The sequence below is a fragment of the Daucus carota genome, chromosome 4 (assembly GCF_001625215.2).
Source record: "Daucus carota subsp. sativus chromosome 4, DH1 v3.0, whole genome shotgun sequence".
In the NCBI taxonomy this organism is placed as follows: Eukaryota; Viridiplantae; Streptophyta; class Magnoliopsida; order Apiales; family Apiaceae; genus Daucus; species Daucus carota.
Window position 1 is genome coordinate 50,373,045 of NC_030384.2, and position 13,938 is coordinate 50,386,982.

The 13,938-nt window shown below is 34.8% G+C and overlaps 2 protein-coding genes across 9 annotated transcripts; one reads left to right on the forward strand and one right to left on the reverse strand.

Annotated features, from left to right (window-relative positions):
• Positions 1 to 984: 984 nt before the first annotated feature.
• Positions 985 to 3,326, reverse strand: LOC108217971 (uncharacterized). The gene is made up of 3 exons (XM_017390884.2): positions 2,929 to 3,326; positions 1,555 to 1,616; positions 985 to 1,407 (listed from the first exon to the last, which is right to left on the reverse strand). The coding sequence occupies exons 1-3, from the start codon at positions 3,014 to 3,016 to the stop codon at positions 1,195 to 1,197; spliced, it is 363 nt and encodes a 120-aa protein (XP_017246373.1). The 5' UTR covers positions 3,017 to 3,326; the 3' UTR covers positions 985 to 1,194.
• A 2,809-nt stretch (positions 3,327 to 6,135) lies between these two features.
• LOC108218696 (transcription initiation factor TFIID subunit 4b) lies at positions 6,136 to 13,636 on the forward strand. Of its 8 annotated transcripts, none has more exons than XM_017391768.2 (16): positions 6,136 to 6,295; positions 6,393 to 6,483; positions 7,494 to 8,089; positions 8,193 to 8,288; positions 8,583 to 8,688; positions 8,857 to 9,009; positions 9,112 to 9,326; positions 11,518 to 11,648; positions 11,747 to 11,828; positions 11,922 to 12,057; positions 12,178 to 12,233; positions 12,303 to 12,359; positions 12,457 to 12,597; positions 12,694 to 12,759; positions 12,852 to 13,113; positions 13,243 to 13,636. In XM_017391768.2, the coding sequence occupies exons 1-16, from the start codon at positions 6,257 to 6,259 to the stop codon at positions 13,410 to 13,412; spliced, it is 2,397 nt and encodes a 798-aa protein (XP_017247257.1). In that variant the 5' UTR covers positions 6,136 to 6,256; the 3' UTR covers positions 13,413 to 13,636. The 8 variants fall into 8 exon arrangements, with proteins under 8 accessions (XP_017247257.1, XP_063947383.1, XP_063947384.1 ...); XM_064091313.1 differs by having other exon boundaries at positions 13,246 to 13,636; XM_064091314.1 differs by having other exon boundaries at positions 7,497 to 8,089.
• The last annotated feature ends 302 nt before the right edge of the window (positions 13,637 to 13,938 follow it).

Consider the following 13,938-nt stretch of genomic DNA (forward strand, 5'->3'; position numbering starts at 1 on the left):
AGCAACAATTAGCCTTCCTTTATTGTATAGGGATGATTATTTGCAACAATTACTAGCTTTCCCACTTCAATTTAGGACATAATTAAGAAGAATCATTACTATCAAGTGGGTGGGTAGATATTCAATAAGGATGCAGGTGTAACTGTTTTTGTATGAATGTATGGTCTCTCAATGAACAAGATGTCTGCAAACTTTATCGTGACTCGGTGAAAAATGTTACAGGTAATTACTCAAAATAAGGATGAGAGTTAAGCTAATTGCATCTCCGGTAGATTAATTATATAATATCTCAAATTATAATTTTAAGAGTTATGCACAAAAGTTTAATCGTCCCATACTCGTTCTTTAAATACTAAACATCTATTTTTCATTTCTTATAAATAAGTATGTCTAATTCATGCCTCTTAATTTTTATTGATTAAATATTCAAATTTCATCTTTTACACATTTTTGTATTATCTTTTTGTGAAAAAATTTTGTATTAAAATTGTAATAATAATAAAACACATAAATAGGGATTATTGTTGTTCGATCATTCGAGTTCTCATTTTTTAAAAATTAAATTATTTATCATATATTTACGAACTTCCTTAGGAAACTGCTGTATACATCTTATAAATTTGTACTCTTGTCCATCTCATTTGTTTATGATTTTTGTATTACTTTACAAAAAAATTAGGTGTATAAAATATAAGTTTATAACTTATATTTAAAAATTTTCTTTATATATAAATATTTAAATATTAAATAATTATTTAAAAGAAATAATATAATTTATAAAATTACTATTTATAAAAATGTCAAATTAAATCCCCAAATAAACAACCTAGGACAGTTCCTAAATAAACAGGAACAATGAAGTACATTAGCCAAGCCTCCGTTCCCCACATAAAGGACCTCAGTCGAGAGAGGGAGCACTAATTTCGGTATCAGGGTCGAGCGATAATCAAACACATTACTGGGAGATTAAACCCTAAATCTGAGTTTAAAAATGTAAATAGCTTGCATAGATATGCTGAGCCTTAAACATCACAGCAATTCATAAAAAGGGTCCAAAAGTGACAAACATGCAACACAAGGTACATAACAACACTGGAAAAACATGAAGCTACAAATAACAGAATCTGAACATTTCGCGCAAAATGTAAAATGAGTTGCTTTGATCATTGCTGGTAATATGCATGCTACCTTACATCATGGTAGTGCACCTAGCTTGGGGTGACCCGGTGCAGGCGGTGCAGGTGGTGCAGCTGGGGATGGCTTTGGGATATAAGGCATCAGAGGAGTACCATGCTGAATAGGTCCGGGTCTTACGGAAGCTTTTGAACTTGGAGCTGGATCATTAGGGCCGTAATCTTCAAGATTCAGCTGACCATCACTCATTTTATCCCTACTAGCACTAAGACCCTGAAGAAATTGTGATGAAAGGGAAGGATTAGTAAAAGCGTTCTGTTTCAGTGTGGAGAGACGATCATGTAACTATGAATTTTTGGCTAAATTTGCGAAACTATGTAGCTGTAATTACAAATAAGCAAATGCATCAACCGGATTTACCTTCAACTTCCTGCTTGTTGCAGGTTCAGCTATGTCTTGTTTATCTATCTTGAATGCAGTACCTGAGATCATTTTTCATGAAAGATTAATCAGCACTTAGGATAATACATAGACAAATTATCAACCTAGAATTTTTGAAATGTTCAAATAACAAAAACTCTTACTGTAACATGTTTTACCAGTTTTTTATACACAATCAGTTCTATAGGAAAATCATGATCATAGGAGATTGATATCAGGGAGACCGGGCTGTCACGGCAAAGAAGGCAAAGAATAATTAAAACCCCAACGCTTTCTTGGATGAGGCAGCATATACAGGTACAATTGGGAAACTGGACTCGGGTATAACTAATTATTTTAAGTTAAAAAGAAGTTCAGAACTACTATATCTAGGCATTTACCAACAACTTGTTTCTCTCTGTTATGTTTTATCCACATACCGAAGACCAGATTTAAAAGACTTCAGAATTCAGATGAAGTCTTCCTTGCCAACGATCGTGATATAATAATGAACCATAAATCCATTCTCAGAAGATTATGTTTTGCAATCTGACATGAGCTATCTACTTTTGACCTTTACACTGATAAAAAATCTGAGGTGATCTGACAAACAGGCACCACCACTACTACTCTGATGAACATATTATGAAATATAGACATTCCTTGTTACATAGGAAGCTTTCGTTCATTTCCCATTTACATGTTTGTAGGTTAGCACCATCATTATAAGCATTACCTTAACGCACTCTTAGATAGTTAAATATATGATCATAGCGTAGAAGGAAGTAGGTTAAAGTTGATCCCCAATAGTAAATGACAACTAAATTAATTGCATATCGAAATAACATTACAGAGTAACAGAGGCATGGCACTCTCTGGTTTTATCCTTTCTTCCCTGGTTTATATTTACTATCACATGTTTACAATCCATAACAAAAATATAAATTTCTAGTCTGCAGCCATAAAAGCTGTTTTCGCATATACTTATCTACAAATTTTTTTTTTCCCTTCTTCGTTCCTTAGCTCCAAAAGGTAGACCAGAGGTTAACAAACCATATAGTATTTACAATTAATCGCAAGAAAAGTCGTGTAGAAAACACACACACACACACACACTTGAAGAACAAAAGAGGTCTTCAGGAAAAACGTGAAATTGAAGCATACACTTTCACAGTTAATAAATCAATAGCTCCTTTCTCCCTAAATTAGAGAGTAGGGTATCATGCAATTTAAGGCCGGTTAAGGAAATGAGAATGAGTTTGCACTACAAAAATGTATTAGAATCTCATTCGCATTCCCATTAACGGGTTCAAATCACATGATCCAAACAGCCCCTAGAGATGCATCATCAAAGGAAGAGGTTGAAAGAATTACCAGAAGGAGAGCAAGTGATGGTGCTAGCAAGGCAAACCAAAGCTGTCCCAAACAGCAGCAACAAAACACAGAATCCAAAGCTCTTCATGATGCAAACTTTACAACAAACTGACAAACTTTCTCAATATCTTTCTCTGTTTGATTGTATGTCTTCAAACACTAACAGAATACTAATATATCTTGAAAACTTGTGCTTTTATAAAGCATCAAGATCACTTCAAAATGCGGGGTTAGTCGAAATTTCTGAAAAAACAAATATTAGAAAAGATACTAATATCTCAACCCATTGCAAGAAAACTCTTATTCAAATTCCCTTAGTCAGCCTCCTCAGATTCAAAGCACCAAAGTTTACCAGAAATTGGGGAAAGATAATAAGGAAAATGACCAACAGCCCATGTCTGATACTCATTTATACAAGATATGGAGTTTATAATAAAATATTTGAAACTTTGATAAATGAACATGGGTTGGTAAATGAGAAATTTATTATGCCATTCTTTTACAGTCTTTACAGTGATGAGAGAATTGAATGCTGTGACTAAACCCAGACCTTCTTTCATAAATGTGCTGCAGCCTGCAGCTGAGCAGACTCTTGAAGATTGGCCCTTCTGCCTTTACATCACTAACTTTTACTTTGTGATTGACTCCAAAATATACATCAGGTACCAGACTCCAGCCAGTCATGCTGATGAACACTTTGAAAAACATTAGTTTAGAACTCTCGGTGCATCTGTGACTGCAATATTTGCTTATTTTCTTTGTTGTTTATTCGTACACCTGGTAAGAGTCAAGTGGCATGGGCTCCTAACAAACAACCATTTATAAATACCATGAGAGCTAAAAGTCTATTTCGGACTAGTTCCCTAACAGAAAGTTCATGAAAATCTGCAGCTAACGGGAAATGTAAGTCCAACGATTCTTCCAGCAGAGCCCATACAAATTGTAGGACTTTAAGGGTCTTAGACATATTACATAGCAACTGAAAATTATTCATCTGTTTGGATATGTCTCGCAAGGTTCTTAACGAACAATTCCAAAATATATCTATCACCAGATGTCAACTTATTAGGAACTGACAGAAGGAAAATTAGGTTATATGTTGAACTACATTAGAGAGTACTGACACTTAGCACCGAATATTTTTGTGAAATATGTATTTATGTAAACAATCATCAAACTACTGCAGAATGAAGTACAAAACCTCATGCAACTCTTGCAGTTGACAATATCAAAGATGAAGTACACGGAGATTGATAGGTTAAGAGTTTGACAGATAGATCTCCGAAAAGAGAAGCAACTACAAACTGTACAAAAAGCTCCTCCAGTAGCCATCTTTTTACTAATTCTCTTAACTTAATGTGCTACTTACAGTATACATGGAATCAGGGGTAGCTCACAGGCATGTAGGTCATTGTCAATTGCAGCAGCAACATAATGGACTGCACCTTGCCCAATTAGATACTTTTCTGGAATGTGCCTTTTTCCCACCGGAAGCTGTTGATCTTGATCTCCCTGATTCGTTATTCTTCAATATCTCCCATAGCACATGCACGTCCTCGTACTCACAAGTTCTCACATCGTGGTGCAGCTTCAGCAGGCCTGCAGATTGTATTATGTTAAGCTCAAATAGTCTAATTAAAAACATAAGTACACAAAACAGGGAAATCCTGAAGAGAAAATGTTCAGATCATCGCCTGATGACTAATGCACAAGGCTTATGGTTAAGTTGCAGGATCGAGCTAGCTAACAAAGCTCCGAATTAAGGGCATGATGCAATTTACGTTATAAATTACTGAGTTTATTCATGAGAAATATTATGTTTTAACACAGTAGCTGTACCTGCTTTATGTTCATACCTGAGAAATATTTTGTGTTAACAGAATGAATTTTAGAAAAAAAAAAGATTAATGAATTGAACCCAAAACATTCTTCAATCTTGCTATAACTCTAATCCATACTATTATATAATTAAACCCGAACTCAAGATAATTCGTCAATAGAAAATTACTAATCATGTACCATGAAAAAGAATGTTCGCCCCTATAAAATCGAACTTAAGATAATTCATCAAAACAAAATGTTGTAACATGGAAAATAATGTCGAAAAAAAGACAAAATGTGAGGGGTCGAAGACTCGAGGCTCACCGGAGGTTTTGCGACGCCTAGAAACATTGTACCAAACTTTACGCACAGGAAATGCCATCTTCCTCAGCCATTCCATATACCGGAAAATATATGGGTATGTGTGTGCGAGAAAATGTAAAAAATATATATGCAGTTTGTCGTTATATATTTCCCTTAAATTGTCTGGTAAAATTGTGCAGCGATTAATGGTATGATATCATGTGTGTGTGCATGAACATACACACAACACAGATATGTGTAAAAAATTGAATGTAGTCAGAGCTTTTCTAGGTCAAAAACACAGGATGATTTTTGATCAAGAAAAAAAGTGGCAAGACAGGAGGAAGAAGATTAAAAACAACGAGATTTTTACATATTTTTGGTTTGTACAAGCAGCGGTTAATATTAAAGGACTGTAACAGAGGGACCAGTATACCGTGGGCCCGTGGCGAGGTACTCGAACTTACGTGGCCGGAGTGGGTCCAGTTTTTCTAAAATATCACACTTTTAAGCCTAATTTTAATTTTAATTTTAAGCTCGATTTTATCTGTTTTAATATTTTGATGTTTCAAACTTCAAAATTACTGTATAATGAAGATGGGTAATATCATTATTTCTTTAAAGAGGAATTCCATTATAACTCCTGACAAAAAAAGAAAAAAAGAATTACATTATAACTTTCTAAAAATAATTTTATTTAGTCCTCAAGTTGCAAATTTAAGAAATCAAGTTTACAAAATATTAAATATGACAGCTAGTATAATTTGTTCAAAAATATTTTTGGCAATTAATTCTGATAAGTGTTATTTCTAATTATAATTATAATACATATCCTGCAATCAAATAGTATTTTATATTATAGATATTGTTTAGAGAAAGAATTTTTCCTTATTTTCTTTCTAAAATTATATATATTTATAATTTTTAAGATATAAATATTAAAGGCCGTTTCATATATGTATTTTATATGATAGAAAAACAAAAATTTATTTCAGGAAAATATATATCCTACTACAAATAGAAATTTAAAAATATGCCAGGTAAAATATTCGTTCGGTCTCGTGTATATATTAAAGGAAGGGCATAAAGCGCTTTAGCCTATGAACACTTTGTTTATTTCTGTTCCACTGGCTCATCGAAATCATATTAATTACTTAATTAATCATCCACAAAGTTGAAGATCATTCAAGAATTGTGATTCTTGATGGACCCTTCTATTATGAAGCTCCTCGAAGAAGACGAGGTTTTATTTAATCTATTACTTGTATTTATGTTTGTGTTGTGTGTCTTTAACGTTAATTGTAATTTCACTTAGATTGATGTGTTTGATGTAATAACAGGATGAAACGATGCATTCTGGGGCTGATGTAGAAGCTTTCACAGCTGCCCTTAATCGAGATATTGAAGGGGACAGCTCTGGTTCTCAAACTGGTACTTGATTCATGTTTTCTTATTTGCTTGTGTTTGATGGGTTTTTCCAGAATTATGTTCTTGGAAAGGTGATTTGGGTGGTGATAATGTTGTAACCCTAATTTGATTTCTGAGTGTGGGGTTAAACGGGTTGGAGTTAGAGGTCAAGTTCGTATATTTATTGAGAAATTGGATGTTGTTAATGTGGCCATGTGGGTACTTGACTGATTTTAATTTATGCCTTTTTTCCTATGTATGTGGTCATGGTTAATTTGGGAAGATTTGAATAGTCACCAACATCTTTCATTGTGGCTCGAACCCAAAGCCTCTTGTTATTGTGTTTTTTGTGGTTTATTGTCGATGGGAGTAATGTGTATTATGCAATTAATTTAAAGCACGATGCTTAGATTCATGTTACAGTGAGTGAGTGCCGTGTTACTGTTGAAAAGAGGAAATTTGCCATTTTGCCAATCTGTGTGTACGTAGTTGAGTGACCTAGGGTTGCGGGGTAGATTATAATTCTATGAATAAAAATATTCTAGAATATTAGGTAATTGATGATTTTAATATATGGTTGTTTTCCCGTAGATATTCTGTACTCGTTTCTTTTGGTCATTGGTGATTGTAGACGAAGGTAATATGTATATAGGTTGAGCACACTTGCTTTCCTTTGCTTTTGACTTAAATTTTTCCTTAACGTAACTGCTTCAAAAATATAAGTTCTCTCCATGAAATTGAACAAGTGTACTTAGACAAGTTTATTGATAATTGTATTGACTTCAGTTGAAGAGAGAAAAAGAAAATCAATGTAAATCGTACATGTGTACCTGCTGTTGTCACTGCAGTGCATTATATCCTAGATTTGTATATAAGAAGAGCATGTATTGGCTCCCCTGCACAAGGCTGAATATTTGTGGCAAGTGGCAACTTAATTTTTTTTTTTCCAAGTATTCTTTATCTTCCTAAATGTCTTCATATTTTCTGATGAATTTACATCTGACTTGTAATGGTATATGCAACTGGATTTTCAGCAGTTTTATCTCAAGTTAACAACCATAATTCGGGCCAGTTTCCACAGTGGCAAACTTCTAGCCATGATGAAACTGTCACTTGCCAAAGTCAGCAAGATGTAAATGTTTCCCAGCAGCATGAGCTACATTCATCTGTAAAAGTAAACCAGCATAGTTCTGGTTCAGAAAATCAAGTGCAGCAGACCGTACTAAACCAGCATGGTTCTGGTTCAGAAAACCAGCTACAACAGACCGACTCAGTAAAGGAGTTGAAGTCCATTCCCTTGCAACAGAAACAGTCTCCAGAAGATTTGCCACATCAGCAAGAGCGTTCTGAACAAAAAACTTTGCATGTATCACAACCAATAAATATCCAGAACCTAGAGAATAGTACTGCTGTTGGTCAAGAACAAAATAGATCACAAGATCCAAACAGCTTATCTCAGTACCTCCGGTCACAAAAGATGAATACTCAACAAGCTGGAGCAACAACGCAGGCGAATAATGCTGTGAAAAATGGAAAACAAGTACCATTTGCGATGTTGTTTCCAGTTATAGAACCATTACTTGATAAAGACAAAGCCATGCAACTCAGAACTCTCTATAATAAACTAAAAGTAACTTTAGCATGCCGATTTTGTTATAGCTACTGCTTCTTTTAAATAATAACAATAATAATAATAATTTGCCCTAATTACATTTTGTATCTTGCTGTTTCAGCAAAATGAAATTTCCAAAGATGCATTTGTCAAGCACATGAGAGCTCTTGTCGGAGATCACATGCTCAAGCTTGCAGTAGTAAGGTTGCAGGAACAGGTAATGAGAAGAAAGATCAACTACTATGCTCTATATTTTGCTAATTTGATCTTCAAAATTTCTTCTTTTCATTCCTCGCTTCAATTTACTGTCAAACTTATAATTCTACCCTTTTTATTAAAGAGAATCTGTAGTGGGTTACCGGGTTCCAGTAACGCACTACAGCTTCTTTATTATTCTCAAAAGCATTACTACAACAGTTAGTACATTTTACTTGATATTGATGGAGTAATACTAACATTGTTTATTATTAATATTAAGATGGATTATTGCTTAACCTGAGCTGAATTGCAGGGTCCTCGCAGCTCTCAAGTTCCACCCAACCAAGTTGCATCGCACTCTCATATTCCAGCTCAACAGCTGGGTCCCTCTTCTGCGGCACAAACGTTCAGTGATTCAAGTAATACAGTAGTGGATAATAATGCACATATTTTACGTGATATAAAGCAAGAAAAAGAACGTCCCTTTCCGATACAGGGACTTAACAATCAGCAACAACATATACACTTTCCTCCATCTTTTCCCCCTTATGGAACTACAGGCAGTAATTATCATCAATATGCCGCAGGAAATGTAAATAGCTCAGTGCAATCTCTTAAACAACCCCCTCAAAACATGCAGATGAGACAAGTTACAGTTCGTCCAGGAGTTGGCACAGTTCATTCAATGGGTTTGCCTAAGCAGAATTCTTTTACTGAACCCATGAGAATGCAGGGTGGTGGTAATTTTTCTCACTCAACAACTCTTTTGAAAGGGTTATAGAATTCAGTTTATAGTCAATCATCAGTAAGACAGTATTAGAGTAATAGTGGTTTAATTTCAGGACATTATGTGAAACAAGAGCCAATCGATCAGGGAAACGAGCAACAGAAAACTCAGTTGTCTTCCTCCCAGGGGGTATCTTCTGTTTCCTCTGCACAATTCGAACAAGGAAATTCTTCTAGCAACTTGGGTGATAAATCCAATGAAATGCAGCAATCTAGGATGGGGTTCTCTGCACCGACAAGTATAACAACCCAGCTGGAAACTAGTAGCTCGGTATTTCTCTTGATGCTTCAACTGTTTAATAAAGTTGTTTCACTTTGAATACATTCATCGGCGGTTTGCCAAATACTCAAATATAGTCAACAGGGAGCTTTAATCATATGGATGATGTGAAAATGAAAATTGGATCGGGGGCAAGTATAGCTAATCTAGATCTGTAGCCATTTAATTATTGTAGACTTGTAGCTAGACAACAGTTTAGTTAAACTGAATCACCAACTAGTAGGATGGAGTATAGGATATCTGGAAAAATCTCCTAATCCAGTAATATGTCATAATGGGAAATTACATGGCAGGCAATGTACTTACCCCGGGGTATGATGTAGGTGTACTAAAAGACAATATTAATTTATTATGCTGTGATTGGTTAGAATTCATGATAACTCATCACTTTGTGGTTGCCACATAAGCATAACATCAATTTATAAGCTAATCATGCTTCGAATATGTGTCATATATTTCTCCCTTCTCATGTGGGTTTGCTCCCCACCAAGTTAAGAGTCAATCATTTATCAGGATAAATTACTTACAACTAATTGAGCTGTTTAAATTTCATGATTTATAGAATTATTCTCGTTAGTTAAAAAGGCAGTAGATAAATATTAGGTAGTAGTCACGGACAAGAATTAGCTTTTTATATTTAGAATTTCACTTTACAATCTCTATTTATACAGTTGTAATCTTCATTATTAGGCTCAGTTAAATCATATGAATGACAATTATTATAGAATAAGATACATTGTGTTTTCTGCTAATTTATACTTCATTTTCCTGTTTCTACAATTCTTGCATTCTCCTAACTCACTCATTCCATTCCCTTACTTCCATATTTGTCATATATTGCATAATATTCCAACAAACTGTTATTTGCTCCACTCTCATCTCTCATCACCATTGTGTGTTATACTGTTATTAACTTAAATTCTACAGCTGTAGTAATTTTCAGTAGTCATTTGAGTTGATATCCAGAGGAATAATAATTTAGTATCTTTAGCATGTCTAAACCTAAATGGACTGACCAGGATCGGATTGGGAAAGGAGAGAACCGATTTTCATTTTTTACTAATATAAATCTTTATTATATTTTTCAAGCAACCTAGAACCTCACATGCTCCATATCTAAAACCATCCCTTTACTATCTTCACAATTTTGTCTCATTTCCAGATATTAAAGCCTTCGTTATTTTTCATGAAAGAACTCCTAAGGGGTCGCTTGGTCGATGAGTGTTATGGGGTTGGGATGAGGAATCGGGCTAAAGTAGTATCGGTTTGAGTTTGAGGTATCATACCTGATATGATTTGTTTGGTTGAGTGTGGGAATCAATATATTTAATTTGAAAAATATTAAGTTATTAATTTGAATTAATTAAAAATATTAATAAGATTATTATTATAATATATTTTTGCATTGATTTAATATTATATTAAACATTTATATTTAATTGCCGAGACAGATTACAGATATAAAAATATGAGAAATAAAGTTCATTCTGATACTGCTCTCTTATACCCACCTACCCCGTGGGTATCAAAAACTCATACCTTAGGGCTTTGAGGTATGATTTTCGAATTTTAATTTTTTTTTCAACCAAAAGTATGGGTTTGGAATGAATGAAACCCATACCTGATTCCAAAACACCCCCAACCGAACGACCCCTAGATGCTCCATAGAACTTTCAATATAGAGAATAGAGATGCCCAAAAAGAAGAAATATACTTTCCTCAAGTACTAATGTTGAGTTCTTATTGATAGAAGTGAGATCAGATCTTATATATCTTATGTTTTTATTTACTTTTTGTGCAATGTAGATCTAGGTAAGTCGAGACTGTTCCACACAGCTTTATCCCAGCTAAGTAAAAAAAGTTAAACATAAGTAAGTTTGTAGTGACAAAAGATATTAAATGTTGAACAGGTTTTTTGGCTAATATCATTTCCTAAACAAATAAAAACTAAAATAGGAACAACGATAATTCCAGATTCTTATTTATTACTATGTTAAGTTTTTCGGTTTATCTTGGAAGGTAAAAGAAAAAACAATGAAAAATGTATATGGTTTACTTCCATGCCATTTACTGTTTCTCTCTCTCTCTTCTGGCTTGCGACATGGTGATTCTGTACATGATATTCACTACACATGATTTTCACAGTCATACTCCTCTAATCTTCATACTTTCATTTTGACAGTTGAGTACTCGGTTATCGTCTGCTACTCGTCCAGTTGGTCCCGGAAGTACTGCCAAAACACCCATAAAGAAGCCTAATATTGGCCAGAAAAAAGCATTAGAATCGCCTGGCCCGGAACCCTTGCAACAGAAGTAATATGATATTATGTGCTTTAAGCAGCTTTAAAGATATCTTAGCCTTTTGTTTGCCTTTTAAATTATCTCTTAGTTATACTTTTTATGTTTTACAGTAAAAAGCAAAAGGTTTCTCATTCCGATCAAAGCATCGAGCAACTCAATGATGTTACTGCTGTCAGTGGAGTAAATTTGCGGGTAGATACTTTTTCGATCTACATTTACCCACTTGCATAATCAATTGAGGAACCAATTAAAGATTTGATGATGTCTTTAATAATATTATAATAGGAAGAGGAAGAACAATTATTTTCTGGGACCAAGGAAGACAGTAGAGTCTCAGAAGCATCACGTAGGGTTGTGCAAGAAGAAGAAGAAAGGTTAATTTTGCAGAGAGTTCCACTTCAGAAAAAAATGGGCGAAATCAGTTAAGACTTTGTTCTTCATGTTTCGCAAAATCATGGATGTATAATAAGTGTGTTGATCTTGCAAGTGCTTTCTGCAGCTTGTAACTTGACATTCTGGGATTTATATTACTGTCTTGCAGTGAAAAAATGGGGCCTAAAGAATATAGGCAATGACGTGGAACGATGCCTGTCACTGGTAGAGCTTCTATGACTTTAGCTTTAGTTGCAATGTTTGTACACTTTGCTAATGGTACTAAGTTTTCAGAGTGTGGAGGAACGTTTGCGTGCACTGATAAGTAATTTGTTTAGGCTGTCGAAACAGGTTATTGTTGCAGCTCTCATACTTTTTCCTTTACAAATCCGAAGATGTCATTTTAATCATCAAGTTTAGTAACTCATTCCACAATTATTATCTGTAGCGGGTTGATATCGAGAAGCCAAGACATCGAACCATTGTCACCTCAGATGTGCGACAACAAATCATCGCAATGAACAGGAAAGCAAAAGAAGAATGGAATAAGAAACAAGGTGACTCAGAAAAAAGTCAGGGTGCAGTTGATGTAAGTTTATTTGTCATTTACTATAATAGGCTACTGTTCCTGGTTGGGCTGAGTGTATATAATGGAAAGCTATAACTTTGAATTTGGCACCTGCAGCCAGAAGGTAATACTGGAGTTGAAGGAGACAAGGAGAAGGATGACACTCGAGCAAGACCTATCAAGGTTTTTGTGCTTATTATTTGGGCATAAATGTGGTATTAGGACAAATTCAATGTTGCTATTTGTTTTAAAAATTTCAATCTGTGCATATAAAGGCCAACAAAGAGGATGATGACAAGATGCGAACAACAGCAGCAAATGTTGCTGCAAGAGCTGCTGTAGGAGGAGATGACATGTTTTCAAAGTGGCAATTAATGGCTGAAGCCCGGCAGAAACAACGTGAAGGAGGGGCTGATTCTGCTTCATCTTCTCATCCAGTTAAAGAGGTGAACCGCAAGCTTGTAACCACCCCTGTAAAAAATACAAGGGACAATCAAGATAGTGGGAGGAGTCAAAGGACAACTGTTGCTACATCTGGTATGTGACTGTCATTTATTTTCATGATTCCCATTATAAAGCATCATGTTCTATTACTATTGATACCATTGAGGCTGCTCTAAAAATTTGGCAATCAGCATAATATATTCTTAATATTAATTTTGATAGCAGGAGTGACAAGAAAATCTGGAAAGGCTCAAGTCATGTCTCAACCAGGCATTCCACGTAATATCTCTGTCAAGGATGTCATTGCTGTCCTTGAAAGGGAGCCCCAGACATCTAAGTCTGTGTTAATATATCGTCTCTACAACAAGGTGCACACAGATGCAATGGAATAAATAGATGTATCATATATCACAGTTGCAGCTTGTTATGGGATGGATAGGTTCAGATTAATGTAACAACTTGATCTTCTTAGTGATCCAACACTCACATCCAATGTAAGAGTCCTGGTAGTATTAATATGTAATGGTAGTTGTTGGTTGCTTTATTATGGATCACATTGTCTTAAGACTTGAGAGTTTACTGGTGGTTCGTTATGTTTGGGACATCTTTCATCGCATCTATGATTTTGCTAAAAGTAACCACTTTATCGTTACAGATCATTAGTTTTCTCTCCCTTTTGTTTTCCTTGTAAACCGTAAGTGTATTTTCAAAGCCCTTTTATCGTCCACTAGAAATCAGCAACTTCTGTTAGTAGCATTGATCCAATCAGGCTCCCTCTTGAATCCGTTGTGCCGTACAGGTCATATGCACATATTTAACGGAAATGAAGGATGCAGCTAGGAGCTATCACACTCTCTGAACTTGATATAATACAACACTAACCGAGTAAATTACCAAACTACAGGGCAATCTTCCTCT